The sequence below is a fragment of the Anolis sagrei genome, chromosome 1 (assembly GCF_037176765.1).
Source record: "Anolis sagrei isolate rAnoSag1 chromosome 1, rAnoSag1.mat, whole genome shotgun sequence".
NCBI classification, from domain to species: domain Eukaryota; kingdom Metazoa; phylum Chordata; class Lepidosauria; order Squamata; family Dactyloidae; genus Anolis; species Anolis sagrei.
Window position 1 is genome coordinate 283,817,143 of NC_090021.1, and position 24,691 is coordinate 283,841,833.

General features: G+C 39.6%; 1 protein-coding gene across 6 annotated transcripts in view; it reads right to left on the minus strand.

The window, feature by feature from the left end:
* Window positions 1-3,817: 3,817 nt before the first annotated feature.
* SLC8A3 (solute carrier family 8 member A3) overlaps window positions 3,818-24,691 on the minus strand; it is a 231,955-nt gene continuing 211,081 nt past the window's right edge. For 2 of the 6 annotated variants that reach the window (XM_060761835.2, XM_060761864.2), the window contains exons 5-8: window positions 14,339-14,463; window positions 12,788-12,887; window positions 5,819-6,091; window positions 3,818-4,750 (exon numbers count right to left, since the gene is read on the minus strand). In XM_060761835.2, the coding sequence (XP_060617818.2) occupies window positions 4,374-4,750; window positions 5,819-6,091; window positions 12,788-12,887; window positions 14,339-14,463 (875 nt within the window). In that variant the 3' untranslated portion in view covers window positions 3,818-4,373. Of the gene's footprint in view, window positions 4,751-5,818; window positions 6,095-12,787; window positions 12,888-14,338; window positions 14,464-24,691 lie in introns of all 6 variants that reach the window. The other 4 variants (XM_060761845.2, XM_060761854.2, XM_060761817.2 and 1 more) reach the window with 2 other exon arrangements.

Consider the following 24,691-nt stretch of genomic DNA (forward strand, 5'->3'; position numbering starts at 1 on the left):
CATCATTCAGCCCACCTCACAAGGTGCTTGTGAGGCTGCAAATGAGATCTCATTTGCACCATCTTGAGATCATGTGGGAGAAATGCAGGAGATGTGTGACAAATAAATGGAAGCATACATACAGACAAGATTGATAGGGCTAGCAGTTACAAGAACAGCATACTGGTAAAAAGTGTAATTGGTAACAAGACATTAGGATATCAAAGAGATATGATTGAAATAACAGGATGTTAGATAACACAGATTATAGATAGTCGTGGCAGCTCCCCAAAACACTGATTTGGTTTTGTGTCTTTAAAAAAGATCATTTTTTTAAAAATCCGTAAGACCTGATAATTGAAAAACAAGCCTCTTATTTCTAAAGTCAAGGTTTTTGACAGGGATCCCCATACAATAGACAGAAATATATTTATTTAAGTAGGTTTTCCAATGCCCCACTCGTCTTCCCAGAGAGTTAGAGCAGACATCAGTAAGGTATATTGCATAAAGCATGGAACAGATGGGGAAAGCATAGCACTTGTTAAACTGCGGGTCACGGCTTGAACCAGATAGAAGTGCAAAGGGTAAAAAGTGATTCGATAAAAAGGAATCTTTTTTGTGACTTGGGACACAATCCACTAGATGCATGCCATTGCTACCCATGGCTCTGTACCCAGGAGACTTTTCCTCACAGAATGCCTTTTCCACAATCCACATCACCATTGGGATGATCCACTTTTTGTGCAGCTTCAGAAATCTATTTCCCCAACCTAGCATCCTTTTCTACAACTCCTAGAATCTTCCTGGAAACTAGCCCAACACTTAAGAAGACTGGGGAAAGCTGTTCCTTGGGTGCAATTCCCCCTCCTATCCCCAGACTCAAATGGCATGAGAGTGAAGCATTCTCACTTCCTCTCACATTTCATATACAAAAGAAGACGACATAAATGGAGCATGACATGTATTAAATTACTCTGTGGCTTTATAGGAAAATAAATACTTCGTTTTTTCCATTCATTATCATAACTCTCAAAAATCATTTGTCATTTTTATTTCTGTTTAGTTCTGCATTATTTTTGGCCACTGTAGTTTTCTTTTTTGTCCTTTTCTGTGCATTCCTTGCATGTTCATCTGGGTATGTGCACAACATCTGTCACACACTCACAGATACTATCATTCATGTTTTAAAAATACCTTCACTTCCATCAGTTCACTCAAACAATAAGGAAAATACTTCATTTGCCTTACTCACTAGCCATTCAGCTCTTTCTTAATAAGCCTGGCATTTATGAAGAAGACATTCTTTTAGAGTACCTAAGATTTTTTTAACACACGAAAATGTCTTGATCTTAAAAATAAAGCATACCCCCCCTTACTTCTCATACTTAAAATACATATATAAGTATACATATATAAGTATAGCGTTTCTTACAAAACCCACATTTCAATGTTCAGTTGTTGATGTATTCGTTTAGTTAATCTGTAAAAATTGCCATTGGAACAGGGTGCTTTGTTAGAATAATTTTCATATAATGCACCATGGCAGAAGGCTAAATCCACAATACAGGCACAATGAGAACTGGACACATTAGATGCACTGGAAAAATGGTCAACACTTCCTTTAGAAAAATGGAGGAAGAAAATGCTAATCCTAAAACTTAAAGGAGATATGTGTTTGCTTGGTTTATTATATGAGATACCAGTGTACTGAAGTAGCCTGAAGAGGACCATCATCCATGAGGTCATACCAGGCATGGGCAAGCTTAGGAATTGTGGGAGTTGAAGTTCAAAACACCTGGGGGGCCGAAGCTTGATCATGTCTCTGACTTGAAAAAGATAAGAAAGTCATGGTATATTTCTTTAGACCAGTAACTACCTTAGATACTCAGTTAAGTATACAAAATATAGTATATGTAAATATGGGTCAATTATTACTTAGTCACAATTGTGACACTAATGCCATAATTGTAATTCTTCCATGCTTTATTAGGAATCAACTGCATGGGGACATTGAAGTCAATTTTGTTGGTAATTGAATGAATCGGGTCTAGCCAGAAGAGAATACAGTGGGCCCTTGGTATCCACTGGGGATTGGTTCCAAGACCCCTCAGTCAGTGGTAAAATCCAAGGTTTACTTTTTGGATTTTTAAAACTATTTTTAGGCTGTGCATAGTTAAATCTGTAGATCCAGAATCTGTGGCTACAAAGTGCCAACTGTATTTAGTTAAGTCTACTTAAGTCGCTGATATAGAATGCTAGGCCTCATTTATTATTTTTCATTTATTATTTTATATCCTGTGTTTAGCTTATTGTATTATTTTGTTTACATTTTATTTGGTTATTATCTGTTGTATGTATTTTATTTTGCTTTATTGTAATTGTTGGGCTTTGCCTCATGTTAACTGCCCCGAGTCCCCTTGGGGAGATGATGGCAGGGTATAAATAAATTTTTTATTATTTATTTATTTATTTATTTATTTGTATCCCACTCTCTTGTCAAAAGTGGAGCTCGTGGTAGGGGCAAAAATCAAGAAACAGCCAGACATGTTTAATAAATTGAATCTGATGCTCCAATTTGAATAATAGAATCATAGAGTTGGAAGAGATCTTGTCGGCCATCCAGTCCAACCCTCTGCCAAGAAGCAGGAAAATTGCAATCAGATTAGTAAGATAAATTGCAGTGTAGTGATGATGATAATGGTTGGCTCTCACCTCCGAACCACAATTCTTCCCAGAGGATGGGAGATCCAGGTTGACAAACCACCTTGACTCCAGTGGATATAGCACTTAGCTGTGTTATTATATGTGTGAATCTCCTCTCCTTTTCTCCAGATGTGAAGATACTGAAAGCACTAGCTTTGTTCTAAACTACTTACAATGTGTTGTTTTTGTCTAAAATGAGATTCCTAGTTAATTTTAAGTATGATTTATCAGGGCCAGCCAGAATCAAGAACGGGGTTCATTGTGAATTTTGTTTAAACAAACTCTATGCTAAGACTTACACAGTTTGCCTAGGCGTGGATGTAACAATAAAGTGCAGTTAGTTGAAAATAGCAGTGGGTGTTTATAATCTCCTGCCCATAGCCAATCCAAAGAAGGAAACTACAGGGCTTTTAATGCAGAAGTGCTTGAATTCCACTCACATAGCCAGAATTCAGCATTAGGTTTCAAAGCATATTTTGACATGTAAACAAGTTGTTCAATTGTCACTGAATCATCCGCAAGGTCACAATACGATTCCAGCACTGCTATTCCATAGAGATTCCCCAGAATCCCTTTCTTCTTTCTCTTAATACTTTTAAGAACAAAGTCAACTCCTGAAGGCAAACACATGGAAGAATTCGAGTGGCCTCTCTAGCACTTCGAAGTTTTGCCATATGCAACAAAAAAGTGAGAACAATAAATTAGTTTTATGAATTCAATTCTACCTTTAAAAAAGGAACAGCCTATCTAAGAAAAGAAAAAGTTGTGCCAGTTTTCCTTTGCTCCTCCTGTGCACACTGCAGATTTTTCTTTTGATTGGTTAATTTATTGGTTTATATATGTATGTTTATAAAGTTCTCTCTGTCTGCAGTGCCAAAATCTTCGTATCAATTACACAAAGGAAATCACCATATTCAAAATAGACATGTTTCATAGGATATTGTTGAAGGTCCTTCTTTCCCTTTTTTGGTAGCCCAGGCAAGTGAATGGATTGCTACATGCTCCAGCCCACCACAGTCCTTTTCCTGAATATGTGTACTTTGTGGTTTTGTGTGTGTTTGTGTAAGTGTGGTGTGTTTGCATTTCAAATACAACAGTCTAGCAAAGTAACCCTAAAATAAGGTGAGAAGAGAAAGTCTTTTGATAGACATTGTTTATGCAATGTAAAAAAAAAATAAGGAAAAAGTCGAGCCTCTTTGATTCCAGCACCAACACTGGCACAAGGTTTGGATGCATGGGTCATTTTAGCCTCTTTCTGAGTGCTAAAAAAAAAAGGAAAGCAGATCAAATAAAATTCACCATCCCAAAATTTAAACCAACAAACAAAAAATCCAAACCCAAATTGCCCAAATTATTTATAAGATTTCCATTTGAATACATTTTGCATGGGAGAGGAAGGAACACAGTTGAGCTCAGCAGCACTTGGCTTCTTGGGAAGCAGCTGACATTTCTGATTTTCCTGGGATCAGGTGGCTGGGTTGTTGGCTTAAGTTTACATTTTTGTTTTTGTTTTCCTTTTATGTTGACAGTTTTGCCCTTCTTAAAGCCCAGTTGTCCTTCAGTCTGGGCTGTTGTGGAATCTTGATTGACAGCTGTCACTCCTGGTTTGACAACACTTTGAGGACTGGTGTCCAATGAGGTAACGAAGGAGGGGGAAGCCCTCCTTTCTGGCTTGATCATCTTTCTGAGGCTTAGAACCCTTTAATGTAGCAATAGGCCTCCAGGGTGGCAAACAAAATGTACAGGAGCCACAAGCTCACAAAGAGCAAAGTTGTGGCAAGTCTGCACCCTTTGGGGCCTCCAAGTTCACCTCCAAGGTGCGGCCGTCTTCGGTACAGGAGGACACTGATGCAGACAAAAGCAAAAATGGTGAAGAGTGTTACGGAGAAGGCCAGGGTGCCTGCTGACACATGGAACTCCTGTCCCTGGTAAGCCCAGTAGATGGCGGCCACTGACCATGCCAGTCCAATGCCCAAGAAGACGTTGACTGCGTTGCTACCCGTGACATTGCCAATGGAAGCATCTGCGTATACATCTTGGACGGCAGCAGATTTGCTTGCAAATGTGTCTGAAAGGGAGAAAAAGGAAATCTGGATCATGGTACTTCAAAAGCAAGAGGTTATTGCACTGTTTCTTTGGGGTAAGGGTGGGGAACTTTTGGCCCTCTTGATAGATGCTATGGGACCTCAGCTCCCAGAGGATCTGGTGAACATACAGACTGGAAAACGAAAGGTTCCCTTTCCCTGCTTTAGGACAAGATATGTAATTGGAAACTGGAAGATTAGAATTGGGCAGCGACCTGCTAGGGATGCTCTAGCTTGAGATACTGAAATGATTTATCATACTGCACTGATGGTGGTTGAACTCAATGGTCCATGGTGTCCCTTCTATCTCTATTCTAAGACAGAAACACTGGTGTACATTTGTCTGTCTGTATAAGGGAATGGATCAGAACCTAGGCCTACATTCTTATTAAGATGACGGACCTGCCTTTCCTCTAGTGTAGCTTACCAAGAGACATCTGGCACATGCTAGTCCCAAGGTGATCAAAATTACCAATCTCAGACAATGAACTCCTTCTTCCCTGCCAGGGAATGTTTCCACTTTGGGAAAGGAATACTTCACTGTGGTTAAGTATAAAATAAGTTCATTGCACTGAGGTCTGTTTGTGCAGGTTGGAGAAACCAAGCAAACGAAACTTACATCTATGTAAACTGACAGATGTGATCAACTGTTACTTTGAGGCTGCTGTTTCCATGCAGTTAGCTCAGTTCCAAGGCCTTTGGGTTTATTTTCTTCTAACAGCCCTCCCACTAAACAAAAGGCCATGAATGATTCCCGTGTGTTCAAATATATGCAGTTGTTACTTACTAAAAGGGAAGATTGCCTTCCAACACAAACCTCCAAAAATTTGCACTGATTTATAATTCTGGAAATTCTCTTTCATCACACAAACACATATTTGAAAGCCTTTGCATATTATTAATGCCAAAGAAGTTTCTGGTGGGCAAAATATTGATTGGAAATGTTATTTTATAGAACTAGAGCTTCCAGATGTAGCTAAGCTTCTGGGAGTTGTAGTCCATGAGAAATCTGAATGAGCAAACATCCATTTTCTGAAAGCAACTCCACTCACCTGGAACTGAAGTACCAAAGGCCACAAAGATAACAGCTGTCACCGAATCCTTGAGACCAATTGTGCAACCAAAATGAGAAGCCAAGTCTCCAATGACAGCAGTCAGCATGCCAATGATCAGGATGGAGATGACAAAACAAGCCCAGCCATTGCAGTATTCAGTGGGTGGGACGCAGGCAAAGAGAACCTTCCAGAAGACGGTCAGGAAATGCATAACATAGTCAAAGCAGGAGGGCAGGTGCTCCTCACCCGATTCATCCTCATCTTCATCACCTGCTGCAGACCCAAAAACCAAAGGAAACCCCAAATCAGTGGTTCTGAAAAACCTAATGTGCTGAATCAAGATCCAAGGGCATATGGTGGTTCATTGATATGGATATCATTAGATCATCAATTCTCGAGTGAATAAAGCTTATTTCTTGTATCTTAAAGGAAAAAAACACTGTTTTTGGATTGATTCTCAAGCCATGCATGCAGTGATAACAAACATCCACATTTTGCATCAGTTCACACAGGGCTCAGCAAGAAAAATGCTGGCTGGGGCCTTCTGGGAAGGAATGAGCTGTCAAGGCCAGGCTCTTGGTGACATCTGCTAACAACTTGGAGGGATCTGTCAGTCCAGTACCTATTATGTGATGCCCAAAGGATACGGGAAATCAATGATTCACCTCTCAGTGCTCCTGCTGTTGGAAAATGAATAGTGGACAAACAGACCACAAAGACATATTTTCCAGTCTTTGGGTTAACGTCTCCCATCCCCACCCAAATTAATCTGCTGGCCTACTGGCATCTATTTCTCTTCTGCTTCAAATACTCCCGTATGAAAAAAGGCATTTAAATATACTGCTGCCTGTCTCCAAAAATGCTCAACAACTTCTGGTGAGTAACCTGTATTTTCTGGATTGAATTCAACTTTGCTCCATTTTAGGCAAAGTTGGCGATATTCTGGAGATGGCTGGAGTATCCCAGGGCTTCATAGCAGTTTGGACAGCTGGAGTGGATCAGTTCTGGGTCAAACCCCTGCCCAGACAGACACCACCGCCATCATCCTTTCTCTATGCCGATCTATGCAGGGGAATGGGATGATTTGTCCCCATGTTCTACATTGGTTCCCCTCACATCATGTCTCATCTCAAGCTATGCATCTGCTTTCTCCTCTTTCTGTTCCAGGTCTTGCCTTCCAGTATAACCAGTAGAGCCTGAAAAGGTTAGTTTTTAGAGCCTAAACATGAACATTTCCAGGCTCTGGTGATCACATTGTTATCTGAACTACTGACAGCGTTTTCATCCTGTGAATGTTACATTCCTTCTTTACTCCTTCTGGTGTTCCAGTCTACCTTGCTCTTGTTTAACAATGACCACCCTTTCCAAAAAAGGATGCATGTAAACCTGATCTTGCCAAGTGTTTGCACCTAACAGCCAGAATATTCAGATTTAATGGACTTTAGAAACACAGTTGAGTAGAATAGCACATATTGGGTAGTGTGACATACTCTTTTCTCAAAACTACCCATAGAAAATGTCTATTCTGCTCATAGGTCTTCATTAGTACAGAAGAAAAGAATTCTTCAGTTAACTTCACCTTAACATATCTGCTTCTGTGGGAAATGAGAGTATTACTAGGGAAGAATGGTTACAGAGAGCAGTGGGCTTCCCCACACACTGGAATGGTAGCAGGTTATTTGAAAGAGAGTCGCCAAGAAGGGAGTTATTCATAAGTGTAAATACTCAGAGGACAGTGATGTTTATTATAATCGCAACAGTGTCATGAAGATACTGAAAACTCAAGACGCTTTCTGTACTTACAGTTATCAGAAAAGAACAGATGAACATTTGAAAATGAAGAGTATTAAAGTCAGGAAAAAAAATCACACTACGGCCAAGATCCTACATTATGGCATGACTTCGCTTGCATAGTACCATATCCTTCCCCCTTATAGAAGCTACCAAGCTGTGGTTTACTGCTGGGCTGGAAAGGTTGACAACTTAGATCACAAAGTAGAAACTGGACTCAGTTTGGTGGTGATAGTGAGACGCAAGTAGAAGCTGGACTTGGTCTGGAGATGGTGGTGAGAAACACAGTTAGAGTGCACACTTCTTTTATTTCTCCAAGGAGCCCAGGGCAGCTGGATCTTCATGTTTTGAATTGTTTCCCTCTCCTTCCATCAGCAAGAAGATGCAACTGCTGTCTCCCAGGGCCTGACAGCTGCTGGGTGAAGGTTTTGTAATACAGCCCAAGGTTAATAGAACCCAAAAAGAATTCTGAACATATCACTATGTGCATGTAAGATTTAGTTGACAGTAACAGGCTGCCTTAATGCAAAATACACCTGGGCTTAATCAGAAACTAACAAAATGCAATGGTCGTGGGTGCTGAGTGTGATAACAAAAGGTTCTCCCATTGATGGACTCCCAGGTGCCAGATAGTGCTTTCATTGCAATATTGGCCCAGTGTCCAACTGTGCCCCCCCCCCACAACTACATTCTTATATTGTAATTATTCATTCCAATGAGTGCACTTAGGAGCACCATTTGGGTGCTTGTAATAGCTTACAAAATTTATGGACAGAGTAATGGTTGCACATTTTGCCTCATATCTTAACTTCTACAGGTGCTAGAGACCTTGGATGAAATGTGTGATCTATTTCAGGAGGCTGCCCAAATAACTGCTGCTATTATGGGACCCAAGTGTATTGAGATGCTTAGAGATGGTTTGCCTTTCTGTGAGATAGGAGTTTTGTAATAGGCCATAATGACACTGGCAGCCATTTTGTAATGGAGCTTAAAAATTGCAAGTGTGGAGCAGCCATCTCCTAAATCAGAGAACCCTAGCTTATACTCAGTCTTTTTCATGCATCCAGTTGTATAACAAAACAGAAACCTTGGTGATATTTTTATGGGTTCACTCTCCCTTTCATGCTGTGCTAGATACGGAACATTATTAAGAACTAATCTTCATTGTGGCCAAAATTCTCACATTCTAGACCTGTAGATGTGAGGCCTTTTAAACAAAATATTGTGAAAAATCAATTCAAATTATATTTATTCATCTGCTCAGGTCTTTAAAGGACTCTATTCAGAATCTACATTTCAATAAAATGCCTTCTACGGTATCATTAAGAAACAGAGAAACAGATCAGTACATGAAAAAGTTACATTTTTGCACCGGGATTGTGGCGCAGCTGGCTGAGTGTCAGCTGCATTAAGATCACTCTGACCAAAAGGTCATGAGTTCGAAGCCAGCCCGGATTGGAGTGGGCTTCCAACCAATTGTGTAGCCTGTTGTCGAGCTTTGCAACCCAAAAGACAGTTGCATCTGTCAAGTAGGAAAAATTAGGTACCACCTTGTAGGGGGAGGCTAAATTAACTAATTTATGAGGGCATAAAAGAAGACTCCAGCAAAGCACTCCAGCAAAAGCATGCGGGGAATGCGGAAGTACTTCATCAGTGTTGCAGATGGACGATGAAGGCAACAGCTTCCCTGGCAGCCAGAAAAAGTTAAATAGCCTCTGTGTATGTCTGTATACTAGGCCTGGGTAACAACGCAAAAATTTGTTTCTAAAATCGATTTGTAATTGGGGTTTTTTTTTGTTTCGATATTTAAAATAATTACAAAATTTTCCAAAAAAAAAGTTCGGTATTTACGAAATTTCGTAAATATTTACAAAACATTTTGTAAAGATGGCGCCCTTTTTTCCCAATATTTTTTCAATATTTTTTAAATTTAATTATTAATTTAGTAGAATAGGGAGGAGAAATTAAAATTATTATTAAGGAGGGAAGGCAGGCACTCACTCTCGGAGGCCCTCTCGCTCGCCACTCACTCGCCCCTCTCGCTCGCCCTCTCGCTCGCTTGCTCAGCCGGCGCCGAGAGAGGAGAGCTCCCAGCAAGCATCGGCAGGGGGCCATCTTACGTATTTCCGAAATGGACGGAAATACAAAAATTTTTGGCGCCTGCCGTTTCGATATTTAAAAACACTTCCAGGTTAAAAAAAAGTTTTGTAATCGTTTCGTAATTCAAAAATTAACGAATTTTTTAACGAATTACGAATTAAAGAAACGAATTGACCAGCCCTACTGTATACATTGTATGTCAAATCGGCATTGAATGTTTGCCATATATGTGTACACTGTAATCCGCCCTGAGTTCCCTGCGGGGTGAGAAGGGCGGAATATAAATACTGTAATTTAGAAGGGCGGAATATAAATACTTGTAGTAATTTGATGTTTTGATGATGTTGATAATTATGTACTGTGGATTATTTTATTTTATGTTGTATTTTGCACCTTTTTTTCTATGTTGTACACCGCAATGAGTCGCCAGTAGGCTGAGAATTGCGGTATATAAGCATAGTAAATAAATAAATAAATAAATAAATAAATAAAAACTCCCAGTACCTGAGCCAGCATAGCCAATATCAACATAACTTTCCCTAAGTTCTGTAACAGGTCTATTGGAAAACAAAGTTCATTGCTTTCAACGGTACTTACTTTCAAGGATGTGTATTTTGGGCTGCAGCCAAGCAGGCTCCCTAAAGCAATGCTCAGTTCGGAAGGGAATGCAAGAAAAAAGATGGAGGGAGAAGAAGCAGGTGCTGAAATGCAAACTGCCCCAAGCGAAATGGTACCGCTCCAGCCTTCTCTTAGGACTGGGATAGCTGGAGGTCTTAAAAAAGATGGAGTCTAAGAAGTGAAAATCTCTGCATGGACAGATGAGCCCATGGCAGATTTGGGGCTCTTTGTGTCACACGCACACTGGTCAGTGGCAAGCTTACAAATAACTCCAGGAGAAACACTGCACAGCTACTTCTGTCTATAGATCTGTTGTAAGTTAACTCTTTCTTCAGGACAGATGCCAAGTATAAGTGAATATGAGATATATCACAAAGCACCATGTAACAGCTTTGAAAGGAAACCAGCTGTTTCTTTTCTTTTTCACTTGCTATTTCTTTCTTAAGCGTGCAAAATGAATGGGATTTTTTTTAAAAAAAGGATGTCTAAGGGTGAATCATTTATTCAAAATCCCAGCCATAAAAGTAAACAATGGAAAAGCACTGCTAATAGATGAGAATTGAAGATTTCCATGGTACAAACTTGAACTGCCAAAGTCCATCTGAATTCTATAGGAATTAAATTTTCTAATTTAATCTAGCATATTGATTGATTAATCTAGCCAACTGATCCTCTTAATCAAAAGAACCAGAGAAATGAATTAACTAATTAAAATCAACAAAGACATCAACATTTAGAAATTTTCTAACAAAGAGTGGCAACTTAATTACATTTATTTTTCAACTAGTTGGAATTTCAATTTCATTTAATTCCAAAAACAAGCTACTGATTACGCTATTAATGGATAAACTAAATGAAAGAGGCTTCTCAAGAGCCAGGGAAGTTATACCTTTTTCAGGTATTTATTTTGGGCCATTGTGGTCGCAATGGGTTAAACTCTTGTGCTGCTGAACTGCCGACCTGAAGGTTGGCTAAACTGCTGACCTGAATATTGGCAGTTTGAATTCGCAAAATAGGGTTTGCTCCCATTTGTCTGCCCTAGTTCCTGCCAACCTAGCAGTTCAAAAAGATGAAATGTGAGTAGAGAAATAAGTACCACTTCAGCAGGAAAAGGCAAAGAGATGCTTTAAGCTGTCTTGCCAGCCACATGATCAGGAGGTGACAACACAGAGAAAAATGGAGAAAAAGTACCTCTCAAAGCCAGAGATGAGCATTGCTTCCAGATGCCAGAAATGAAAGAAGTCTTGCCTTTGTGTTTGTGTGTCTCGTGTGATTGTAAAGGCATTAAATGTTTGCCTGTGTATGTAAATGCTATAATCCGCTATGAGTCCCCTAGGGGAGAAGGACAGAATATAAATAAAGTGGATTGTTGTTGTCGTTTACCCAAAGCTTTGTTCTTTTGACTTTTTTTTGAAGATTTACAACTTCAAAAAAATTACAACTTACAACTTGGGTTGTTGTAGGTTTTTCGGGCTGTATGGCCATGTCCTAGAAGCATTCTCTCCTGATGTTTCACCTGCATCTATGGCAGGCATCCTCGACAAAAGCCTTCAACAATATAACTTACAACTTGTTTATAATTTGGGGGAAATTACAAACTTTAAGTGGCAATTTCTAAACTTAGATTATCCTTGTGTATTCTGTGCTGGAGATTTTATAAAGCCCCTTCATTTGCAACAGGAACCCTAATTACATGTGACTGTAATATCCTCTCCCAAACTCAGAATAGGTGAATGGGCTAGAAATAAAATAATGGGTGGTATTTTTCAGCTGCAGTATGTTAAGGCTTTAAATGTAGGCATTTTCATTTACATGGCAATTTAATATAAATATAATAGTTAAATTTTCCTCCTTTTATTGTTTTAAAAATGGTATTCAAAAATACTTTCAATTCTATATGTGTATGCACATTAACCTTTTCATGTTTTTATGACGTGCGGTTTTAGCCATACTTGTTTTGGCATTATAAGCCATTTTTAAACCCAAAGGGCAGGGAAATAAATGAATGCAATTGAATTTTAGTTTTGGCTCACTAACAATTAATGAAATGCACTAACCTTTTTCTGCTAATGTGCCTGTCTCTGAGAAGAACCAATTTTAATTGCTGAGAGCGGCTCAATTTAATTATTGGCCCTACAAACTAGCAAAACAAGTGGTTTAATTTTTGAGGTTATTCCGTTTTTTGTTTAGCACTGCAAGAGGAAATGAAATAAACCCACCCCATGTTGTCTTTTTTCTGCTAGGGAAAAATACTGAGTTTTGGTAATGTCCTGTTTTATTACAGTAGAACACATTTGTTTGTTTTTTTAATAATCCAGATGATTAGTTAACTCACAATCCATTAGAGAACTTCCAATAAACTTTCATTCAGTATCCTAAACGGAGATGGGAAAAGCATAAACGCAAGTCAAACAAAGCAAACACAAAATGTCAGAGGCAATGTGTGCCCTTTCTCACCTGCACTGACTGTAATGGCTTCCATGAACTGGTCCCGCCATGAATGTGTTCCTACAACCAAAGCCAGGTTTGTCTTCTTGATGAGTTTGTCCACTGTACTCTGTCAACAAGAACATACCAAGAGCATATTTCAAATGAATATTCAGTATTTCTCCTGATTTTGGAGGCTAATTCCAAAATACACGTAGACACCATTGTAACAGAAAAAGTTGTCCTTCATTTTAACAGAATGGAGGGTAACATTGATTTTTGTGGCACCTCACAAGCCTATGGCCAGCATGTCAAACAGGAATCTCATGGTACCACTTCCTGAGAAGGACTGGCCCCAGGTTTCAAAAGCCAGCGGGAACTAATCATCAGAACTAACAAAGACACACTCCTTCTATCCAGTTCCCTGCATTGGTCACCCACCAAGGTGATCAAAGCCATCTCTGTCTCAAAATCAATGGATCTAGACAATATGTTTCATCCAGGAACCTTGGGAGCTGAGACACCAAGACAAACTCAAGAATCTTGGATGAGAATGATATATTGGTGGTAACTGTAATACATTCATCCATCGTTTCTTATTTTTCCTCTCCACAAAAGTCAACATTGACACTGAAATACATCATCACCTGAGCTCTGCAAGTACAACATTTTTCCGAATGAAGCAGGGAGTGTTTGAAGACTGGGACATCTGTAGGGAGACCAAGGTGCTTGTTTATAAAGTTATTGTCCTCCCAATCCTGCTATATGCCTGCAAAACATGGACTATCTACAGATGTCACGCTCAACTTCTAGAACAATTTCATCAGCGTTGCCTCCAAAAAATCCTGCAAATCTCTTGCGGAGAAAGGCAGACATATGTCAATGTGCTGGAAGCAAAGACAAAGAGCACTGAAGTGATGCTCCTATGCCATCAACTCTGCTGGACTGGCCATGTTGTCCAAATGCCCAATCACCATCTCCCAAAGCAGTTACTATACTCCCAACTCAAGAACGGGAAACATAATGTTGGTGGGCAGGAAAAGAGATTTAAAGATGAGCTTAAAGCCAACCTAAAAACTGTGGCATAGACACTGAAAACTGGGAAGCCTTGGCCCTTGAGTGCTCTAACTGAAGGTCAGCTGTGACCAGCAGTGTTGAAGAATTTGAAGAGGCATGAATGGAAGGCAAAAGGGAGAAATGTGCCAAGAGGAAGGTGTGCCAAGCCAATCCTGACTGGGACTGCTTTCCACTTGGAAACTGATGTCTTCACTGTGGGAGAACATGAGGATCAAGAATAGGGCTCCACAGCCACCTATAAACCTGCTGCCAAGACTCTATACTTGGAGGACTATCATCCTTGGGCTATGAGGGATTGCCTGAGAAGAAGAAATCTACTTTTCCAATATGTTCTCCAATTTTCCCTTTTCTCCCACCATCTCCCTCCTCCTTTTTGCTGTAGACTTTTCTTACTTTGGCCTTCCTTTTTTTATACCATGGCTTTTTTCCTCACTCCCAATCTTTTCCACTGGGCTCTTCTTGTTCATGTATTCCACTCCAAATGACTTGGTACACAGCACTCACCTTGAATTCATAGGACTCTTCAATAATGACCTCCAGTTTGGGATGCTCGCCCAGTATTGGCTTCCCCATTTCTGCAATGCGCTTGGCTTCTTCCTCTTCCATTGTCAGCTTCCTTTCCGTCACTTCTGTGGAAAAAAGTGTCAACATGCAAAGACAGTCCACCACACTCCAAGCACAGGGCAGAGGTCACTGGATAAAAGAGCTGTGTTGGCCAGGGAGGGATTGTGCACTTCTTGCCTCCTTACAAACTCACCATTTCAGATCTCAGGAAGGTAATGGTAGGAGGGATGACTTTAAACTTCTTTCAGAAAACATTGGGGATGGGAATGAAAAATGGATACTATTTGCCTAAAATAGCCAAATAGTGAGCAGAAAATGAAGATGGATTCAGCCAATTTTTCTTCCCAGTATGCCTTTTGAAAAAGTGGGGTGAAACCAAAAGAAAATGGCGTTGTTGACTGAGTAAGTACTCTTTGCTTCAGACAAATGTCAGGTGCATTGCTTGCAGAAAACGTTGAGATTGACAGTTCTGGTTATTCTTTAATATGTAAATACTGTAATTGGATAAGTTATTTGCAAAGCTCACTATTTAGGACAGAGCTTCTCTGTAATAACAGGTTTAAACATATTTATGTGATTTCGGGACAGATTTTCTTTGGAAGCAACTTTGAAGGCTTGGTAATTAATGACTAAATGTCTAGTAAGTAGGTAATTGATTGTACAATTTCCTTTTCATGAGTCCTTGGCTGTGAAGAATTATTATATTATGAGTGTATTTCTGTCCTCCTTGTTTCAAATCTTTGTATCCCGGTGCCAAGGAAGTATTCAATGAGACCATGCACATGGGGCAAGTGATCTTACATGCTACAAGGGAGAGGGAGTGATCATGAAATGGGGAAGCCTTCTATAGGAGCAGCCCTATGTTGCATGTAATGCATAGCTCCAAGTTCAAAGCATCATTATTTTGTGAACTAATAGCATATGACTTAATAACCCAAGTCATGTAATTATATGAGACGTTGTAAAAAAGGCATAATTCTATTTTTGTTTCTGTATGGCAATATTTTACAGTAAAACTCAGATTTCAGTAACCCAATACAAGAAGGCAGTATAAAGTGAATTGAAGAATGGAAATTATGGCCTTTCTAGGGCACTCAGTGCTTCCAACTCAGCTTGGGGACAGATTAATGCATCTGTTATTTCATCTCTATTCAACAGAAAAGTCCTTTTTATGAAAATTGAAATGCTCATATGGCTTTGAAAAAGAGATTTCTTCAACTGATTAGACAATAGCACTTGGCAGTTGACTCAGAATTGAACACACACACACACACACACACACACAGTGCTTGCTCAATGATATAGGTGCATGGTTGCACAGGCACATATTTTATTTCATTTCATTCCTATTGCCTCCCCTACATTTCCAAATGTGAGATTCTGACATAAGCCATTGAGTGTCCCTTATCCAATATGCTTGGGACCAGGAAAAAAAAATCTGTATTTCAGATATTTGTTTTGATTCTGGAATACTTGCGTATACATAATGAGATACCTTGGAGAGGTGACCCAAGTCTAAACATAAAATTGGGTTATGGTTCATATGTACCCCACACACATAGCCTGAAGGAAATTTTATATGCAGTATTTTAATAACTTTGTGTGTGAAATGAAGATTGTATACACAGAACCATCACTTTCTCAATCATCCATGTGGACATTTATGAGTTTTAGAGTATGTTGGATTTTGGAATTCTGGATAAGGGAGATCCAGATACCTGTAATAAATTCAGGAAGAAAGGCACAATTGTGTTTTTGTCTGAGAGAAGAAGTCTCACTAGAGGTAAAGCTAGATGAAATCGTATCTTCATGATAGGAAGGATTCGCAAGTCAGGGGCATGGTCAGCATCATGAGCCTACTGACAATGGCAATTTTTTTTTACTCCAACATGAACTCCTTTTTGACAGATGCATAGCAAAAGTGCAGGGACAGCAGTGAAAGCCATCTTTGCCACAAAAATCTGCCTACAGACATGGTGAACTTCAGTCATCATCCCCAGCCAGCATAATCAAGAGTCATTAATACTGGCAGTTATAATCCAAAACTTCTGGTGGGTACCAGGTTAATGAAGGTTGAGATAAAGCCTCTGCCATTAAATACAGTTTCAAACTGGTATTGAAGAAAGTGGTTTCGCTGTGCAGATGATTACATAGGAAATTGTGGAACCAGTTTGAAGCCCAGATGGTGATGACACAAACCACTGAGCACTGATGCACATTAGGGGTGGCTTTCTTTTGCACACTTTTGTGGTAGTTTGTTGTCTAGCTGCTGCAGTTTGGTGGTGCAGCGGGTTAAACCACTGAGCTGCTGAATTTGCTAACCAAAAGGTTGGCAGTTTGAATTTGGGGAGTAGGGTGAACTCCCACTGTTAGCCCCAGCTTCTACCTATCTAGCAAATCGAATATTTGCAAAATGTGAATAGATTAATAGGTACCACTCTGGTAGGAAGGTAACGGCGCTCCATGCAGTCACATGACCTTAGAGGTGTCTACGGACAATGCCAGCTCTTTGGCTTCGAAATGGAGATGCGCATCACCCCTCCCCCCAAATTTGGACATGACTAGACTTAATGTCAAAGGGAAACCTTTATCTTTACTTAAATGTTCTGTAAATATTTGTTCTCCATGAGGACTTCCATGGGCCTGCATGAGGTTCTAGACAGAAGTTTTGGTGAATGTTATAATGTGGATTGCACCCTCCCATCAACCAACCCTCACCTTTACACTTTTTTTAATGCCACCCACCCATTTCAATCACTCTCTAGTTTTTCCTTCTCATGGAAAGCAGTGACCTAAACAGAAAAGGGCTCAGACCTCCCCAATTCAAACTATAAGAAAAAAATCAGAAAAAAACTTCCATTAGATCCAATTAAAGAATCCTGCTAGAATTATTATTATGTATAATCAGAGATTATTAAATTATTAAGATTTCTTATTGATCAAAAAGCCTATAATCTATTTTGAGTCTTTAAAAACTCTTCAATTTGTTCTTTTAAAAGCCTGGAACACATTTAACAGAATTGTTACTATTTATGCCAATACTATAAATGTTTGCAACCATATTGTGTATAACATCTATGGTAGATAAAGCATTTTTTACTGAGTAATAGGGAGAGTAGATTGTCACTGAAAGACAATTAAGAGCATGGAAGGGAGCCATGGGAGAAGAAAAGAAGAGATCTAATGAGCAAAATAAATCAATGAAACAAATCTGATGGAAGAGGGTGAATCTCTCACGTGACCCTTGTACAATCTTGCATAAATTATACTTGGCATAATGAGTGTTTAGCATTCGTCTTGGCGGTTTAAAGAATTTAAGTATTAGAAAAAGAGTTACAGGAAACTACTCTTGTCCATGGTGCTGATTAGATGTACTAGCAGAAGTAATGGAAAAGCAGAGGGAGAAGCTGTTTGGCAGTTGCGGCAAAGCTGAAAAGGTTAACATTTGCAAGGGTTTATGTTGTGAAAGTGAATGCTTTCTTCCTTCTGAGCTGTTTGGTCTGAATGAAAGAGTGGTGGTCGTGATTACAACATGCACTGGCTTGCTCAGTGATCATGCATCAGGATAGATTCATCATATCAAAATATTTCCCAAGCAAACCACTGGTGACGTAAATGGCTAGGACAGCTTTCCTCTCGCCTTTAGAGGTCAAATGAAAGGAAAAGACCAGGCCAAGTTCTCCACATCACTGGCCCATGGAAGAATCCTGGGGGAAAGTGTATGCAGGCATGTGTGTGTGCGAATGACAACTTCTGCTTTTTTTGCATGCCATCTCAGAGGTCAACTGAGAAGGATAAAAGGAGAATGTTAACAGAGGCAATAAGAGTGGCAACAGCAATGCTCTTCTTCCTAAAGCAGTGGTTCTCAACCTCTGGGACCCTAGATGTTTTGGCCTCCAATTCCCAGAAATCATAACAGCTGGTGAATGGGCTGGGATTTTTGACAGCTGTAGGCCAAAAAAACCAGGGTCCCAAAAAATTGAGAACCATTGCCCTAGAACCTATTTAAATAAATGTTTGCCCTTACACTGGTTGCTAAAGTAGAGTTGCTTCATATGGGATAAGGGCAGCATGTTGAATAGTATAATATTTCCCAGATAGATCTGCTTATTTATGTCTGCTTAGGACTACTGACCTTTGCATGAATCAGTTTGTTAATTCGGCCAACATGGCAAAACTTTACAAGCATTATCCCAGGCTGTACCAATTTCCTAGAGGTTAAGTCCCACGGAATAGAATGAGTTTTGTGCTCAAGAAAAAGAAAGTAGAAGAGCCAGGCCACAAAACAAAAAACAAAACAAAAAACAAAAAACAACAAAAACCAAAAAAACAAAACACCCCCCCCCCCAAACCCCCAAAAACCAAAACCAAAAACCCTGTACAGGCTCCGTTATTCAAATTTTACCTCAATTCAGGATTCTTACCTCTGTAGAAGCCTAGTTAGTTTGCAAAACAATCACTGCAGCAAAGACAAACCCACCCAGATTTTTTAAGTCAATAACAAATCAAAGTGTCGTATTGTGAATATTTCCACTGAGTGCTCAAGGAAATCGCTGCCACCGCCACCCCCCCCCCCACTTCTCCTCACCCCAGTTGAGCTACAGAAATAAGAAATATCTTCACAAAAGAACAGAAGCAGGAAATAGCTGGCATGATGAATAGTGGTATCATAATCCTTTAATGCTCTTCTATGTGTTCGAAGAAGTCAGTGTGCAAGAATAGATGAAGTCTATTCCATTCTGCTCAGGGCATCACTAGACAGAAAGATAATTTTCACTTATCAGCACTTTAGTAACCTTATGGTAGTGGAAGAGTTCAAATTGCAGAGCCGAATAGCTTTTTTCATAGTTACTGATGCTTTTACCACTCTTGTTTTTCTCCAAATGGAGAAGTGATGTGGTCACAGTCTCGGTGTTTTCACAACTGAGACCACAGCCATAAGAGCAACTGATTGAGCACAACATAGGTTTCATTAATTTTAACTCCAGTGAGAGTTGGCCCAAGGAATTTATTTTTCCTGAGGTCAAATAGCAACCCACCTCTCCAACAACCTGTAGAACAATATGTCTCTTGGAATGGGCTGCCTCAGACAGTTACAATGCCTAATGATAGGACTGGCACTGAGAGGAAGAATATGCAGCCTAGATATTATGTGGAGGCGACCTTAAAGAATACCTTGGGTTGCCTGGGCCTATTTATGTACATTTCTGGGTGGGATGGAATAATTCCTTCAATCTTGCTTAAAGGGATCTGCATCCACACGGAACAAATCCTTCAATGTGATATTAGGTTGTGCTTTTCATGCGTGGCAGGGAGTTGGACTAGATGGCCCATGTGACCTCTTCCAACTCTATTAATCTATGACTCTATAAGATTCTAATAATCCATTCTGTTTCTCTGGATGCCCATTACATTCCTCATTGATAACAAGTGTGGTGCAAAGGGTGATCCAAGATAGCCAGTAGTAGAACTAGTAGAATTCCACAGCTGAAGGATTCTGAGAAATCCTAAATAAACATTTTCAAGCTCTGGAATGGGAGGCTCAAACATGCCTTCCAAAGAGTTGTTTCAAAACAAGCACAACTAAGGTGGCTAGCTATCCCTATGGTAGCAATGTGTAAGGACCTCTCACAGTAGGGTTCTTTTCACACCACACAATTATGGCACAATGATTCCACTTTATCTGTCATGGCAACATGCTATGGATCCTGGGATTTCCAGTTCAAAGAAGGCATTTATAATTCTCAACTAGAGAGTTCAAGTGCCTCACTAAACTACAAATATCAGGAGTCCATAGGTTTGTGACTTGACAGTTAAAGTTGAACAATAGCGCTGTAACTGTATAGTGTAAAAAGGTATGTTGTGGTGCTTTCAGCACTGATTTTCAAGAGGAGGAAAAATGAAAGGAAATACAATCAAGGGAAAGCAATTGGTGGGAACAAAGAGCATATGGAAGACAAATGGATTTCTAGGCAATGTTTCAAGATGGCAAAGAAAAGAGAGATGAATATCTGGAGGAAGAGTGCTGTGTACTCTGCTATTGCAAAGGAACAATTGCCCACAGGCTTAAAGTGGCAGGAGTCCCAAAAGCAGGTAGTGTCCGGGAGCAAACAAAACAGTCAAAGAGTTTTTAATTTGACAGGTCAAGTCTGTCAAGGTGAATGCTGCCAAACTGCAGCTTAATTATTAATCAGCCTTGATTTGTTTGCATCAGCCTCAGTACGCAGCTTTCAACATGGATTGCACCCTAGACTCCCCAGCTGTCAAGTCCAATTAGACCTGATAAGGTCTGGAGATGCCAGGCTGGGAAATGAACCTGCCAGTTTTTCCTTGGTTCTCATCTCTGCTTTCCAGTAATGGAAACAGGCTTAGAAAAGAACGTTTTCTATTCTAACACCTCTCATTCTGGACCTAGGCAGGTGTTAATGGATAGAAAGAGACTAGGTCTCCTGGCAAAAATTAAAAATATGGTGCTTTTTCAGTCAAGTGGAGAAAGCTTTACTGGAAATCACCACTATCACATATTATCTACAGTGAAAGACAGTTCTTGAATGAAAAGAGTGTATGGTTTAAATAATGGCACCAAAATTAACATTGATAATTTCAAAGTATGCAAGCCCTTCTGAATATTATTTGTGTGGTTCCTGGGGTCAGTTTCACATTGGGTTGTAAGATTTAGCCAATTCACCATGTCAACAAAGGTCATTATGTTGCCCATTTTTCTGTCTCTTTTGGGAAAAGCCATTGTCAGTGAGGAAAGCTTAAATGAGACAGTCCAAATTTCAACAATGATGAGAGGATAAATTTCTCAACCCTGGGAAATGATGGAGCCAGAGTGAATGAAGCATTGACACTGGCCCAGAGTAGTCTGATGGGGCAGTCAATGTACAAGAGCCAGTTGTGAGTTCATTATATGTTTTTTATAAATGACTGTGGATGATCGATCTGTCCAGACTTGTGTCAGCTTGAAACTCAAAACATTCTGAGATATTAAACTGAGTGTTCTTAGGAGTTCATCTTGACAGTCATGTCAAAGGATGCCGCTTCTCAACCTGCACTTAATCCTGTGTGGCAGGAAGCACATAGTAAGATCCATACCTTGGAAAATTACTTCAAGCCCCCCTCCCCTAATTAGTAAGAGTTATACCCTTTAGTTGGTTGTCATTACAATTATAATTTTTAAAAACAACTCTTAATTTTTCCATTTTAAAATATTAGGCCAGTTCTACACAGCCACTTAAACCAAATTAGTAAGTGAAAAAAAGAGAACTATTTTGCTGTAGAGCACCTACATAAGCACTCCAGGAACTGGTTCCAGGCTGAGATGGTGACCACACGGATCCAATGACTGTGGATAGATCTGAACTCAAGAATATTTTTTCTTACATATTTTATTAAGGTTGCACTGCTGGGCATTGATATGCCTGTTTGGGTTCAGCTGTACAAGGTACAGACAAGGCAGGACTCAAAACTATTTGTTTCTCCATTATAGCTATCAAAATGGCATCAAGTAACTACAGGCACATGACAAAAGTGCAAAGCTATTCTCAATGAAGTTACTATCATATATTCTAGCTACATGCAAAAAAGGAACTGACTTAGCTATGTCTTACTTATTATAAAGGGATTAATTGTAAGCAACTAATTACATTTAATTGACAATTCGCTATGCATTTGGAACCAGTTACTTCCATTTTCTGGCGAAATTCCCTAGTACACGTTGTGTTCCTCTAATAGTTTGAGAATTACAATGATGGAAATTAGTTAAGATACATGGTTCTCATCTCTATTTACTGATTGCATGTTTACGGTAAAATACAGAAACACACACACACTTTCAGTGTTATATTTATCTCAGTCTATATGTACCTATTGTTCTTAATTTTATTGGTTTTAGGAGGGAAACTTTGCAACCACGCAACATCTTCTTTGTATATTGCCAACAAAAGAATCCAGCTAGTATAGTTTTGAGGCTTGCTTAATTTTGTAGAGGGTCTAACTGAGCCTCCTTCAATATGGTGTCCTCCAGATGTGTTGATGAACTCTGATCAACCCAGCACAAATAGCAGATATTCCATGAATATGGAACAATGTATCTATCTTGTCATATATGGAAAATGAGAAGTGTGGTCTACTCAAACCAGCTCTACAAAAGGGCCACACAACACACTTGTGTAGTAGGGGAACATGGCAGAAGCTAAAGCAAAGAGACGAGATGACAAACCTCAATGTAATTTTCAACGTAATTTTTGCAACACTCCTGAAATGTTTGCATTTTCTAAATCTAACATGACATGGACTAAGTGAAAATGTCACCTCCATTCTTTACTCATTAGTCATGATCTGTCCTGAGTGGCACTCTACGTGCGCGGTGGCATATGCATTTTTTATGTTGCTCTGCATATCATCTGCCACAGGATTTACAGAGTTTGAAGTCTATCGTCCACATGTCCAAGTGATGTCAACAAAGCCCTTCTAAAGTGCCCAACTGCAGAAGCTAACAAGAGTGGAAGTGTCATTATATAAACCTGGCTCACTTGGCAGCTTGTCTAAGTAGGGGGAATAGATCTAGGGTGCTGGATCTTAAGCTATCTGATGTGAGGGACCAGTCTTTAATCCCCCAAGCATGGCAGAGGCTGGTATTGAATTTGCATGCATCAGATTCTTTCCTGCATACTCAGAAGGGAATGATTGGTGGACCAGCACACATCCAGGGATGAGAACTTTGAGTGGACTTGATCTAAAGCAAGAGTTCTTAATTTTTGGTTCTCTATTCTCTATATCTTTTGGATTTCAACTCTCAGAAACCAAGGCAATATAGCCAATCTTCAGAAATTCTGGGAGCTGAGGTCTGAACTATCTGGAGCACCAAAGTTTGAGAACCACTGATCTAAAAGCATGTCTGACAGTGGTGCTGGTGGTTGTGGGAAGGCAAGGCAGGGCCGAGTTTGGGAATTATCTTTATGAACTGGCCACCCATTTCTTCCCTACATGGTCTGAGATTCAGCCTCCTTCCTTATTAACCCAAGAGCAACTTCCTACTGAGCCAAGTGAGTGAATTAGCCCATATTACCTGCCAAAAACAATCAAATTTGAGCACAAGAAGGGGTAGAAATTGTATTATTTTAATACATATTATTTAGTTCCAGAAGATCTGATTAAATTAGTACACCACTGAATTAGAGCAACTCAATAACCATGGGAGAAGCTGTGACTGACTTCCTAAAACTGAATTGCTGATAGAATTCTAACAAGACTAAAAGCTCTTTTTAAACATTTATTCTGATGTCAATTTTTGTACACACAATAATAGAGAAATGGAAATGTTTTGTTCTTCTTTTTTCTATTTACACAAGATGTTGCCTATCACATCAGCTTCTTGGATAGTGATGTGGCTGTCATGATTGAAATGTGCATATATAAATAACAGTGCATATATATTCTTATACCATTCTAAGGTAAGTGTTTCTTAAAACAAAACATCTCCCCCTTCAAAAAAGAAAGATAATTCTAGCAATTAGTGAGGCGCATATTACTTATATTTTATATGACTAGTTATGAGTCCTAGTTTGTGGGGAAAGTTGGATTGGAAATAAAAATGATCCATAGAATTATAGAAGACATTATCTACTGTGTATCATCATAACTAATGGATTCCAGCTGCACCTCACCAAACCTCACTTCCTGCTAAGCAGCTGCTGTGATTGAGGGAGGTCTGTTCCTCCACTGATCAAGAAATTGCTGCCTGATATTTACACTCCCTCCTCCTGTGAGCAACCTCAGGCATGACAGACAGAAAAAGGACTCCTATTATAAACTGCAAATCCTCTGACCCAGTGATTGTTCACACAAGGGGTGGGAAAAGGGGAATTCAGGCAGCTGCTTGTCAATCAACAGGTGAATTTGACCTTTGTCAATCCTAGGAGCTGCTTACCAGTAAGTAGGGTTTGGGGGACTTTCACATTCTTTCTGTGTAGCTTCCAAACTAAAGAAATGAGAATATATAGGTTATGTATTTATAACTGTTCACCAGAATGCTGGCTAATGATGATGATAACGGCTGGAATTCACTAAGTCAGTTTTGAATTCATACTTATTAGTAACTGGTTCATATTCATGACTTATATGTATTCATCTATTCTAATAAGCAGGTAGTACACACTGAAATCAATGGAGACCCAGGGCCCTTCCAGACAGGCTCCATATCCCAAGATCTGATCTCAGGTTGTCTACTATAAACTGGATTATATGAGTCCACACTGCCAGATAATCTGGGATAAACAGCAAACCTGA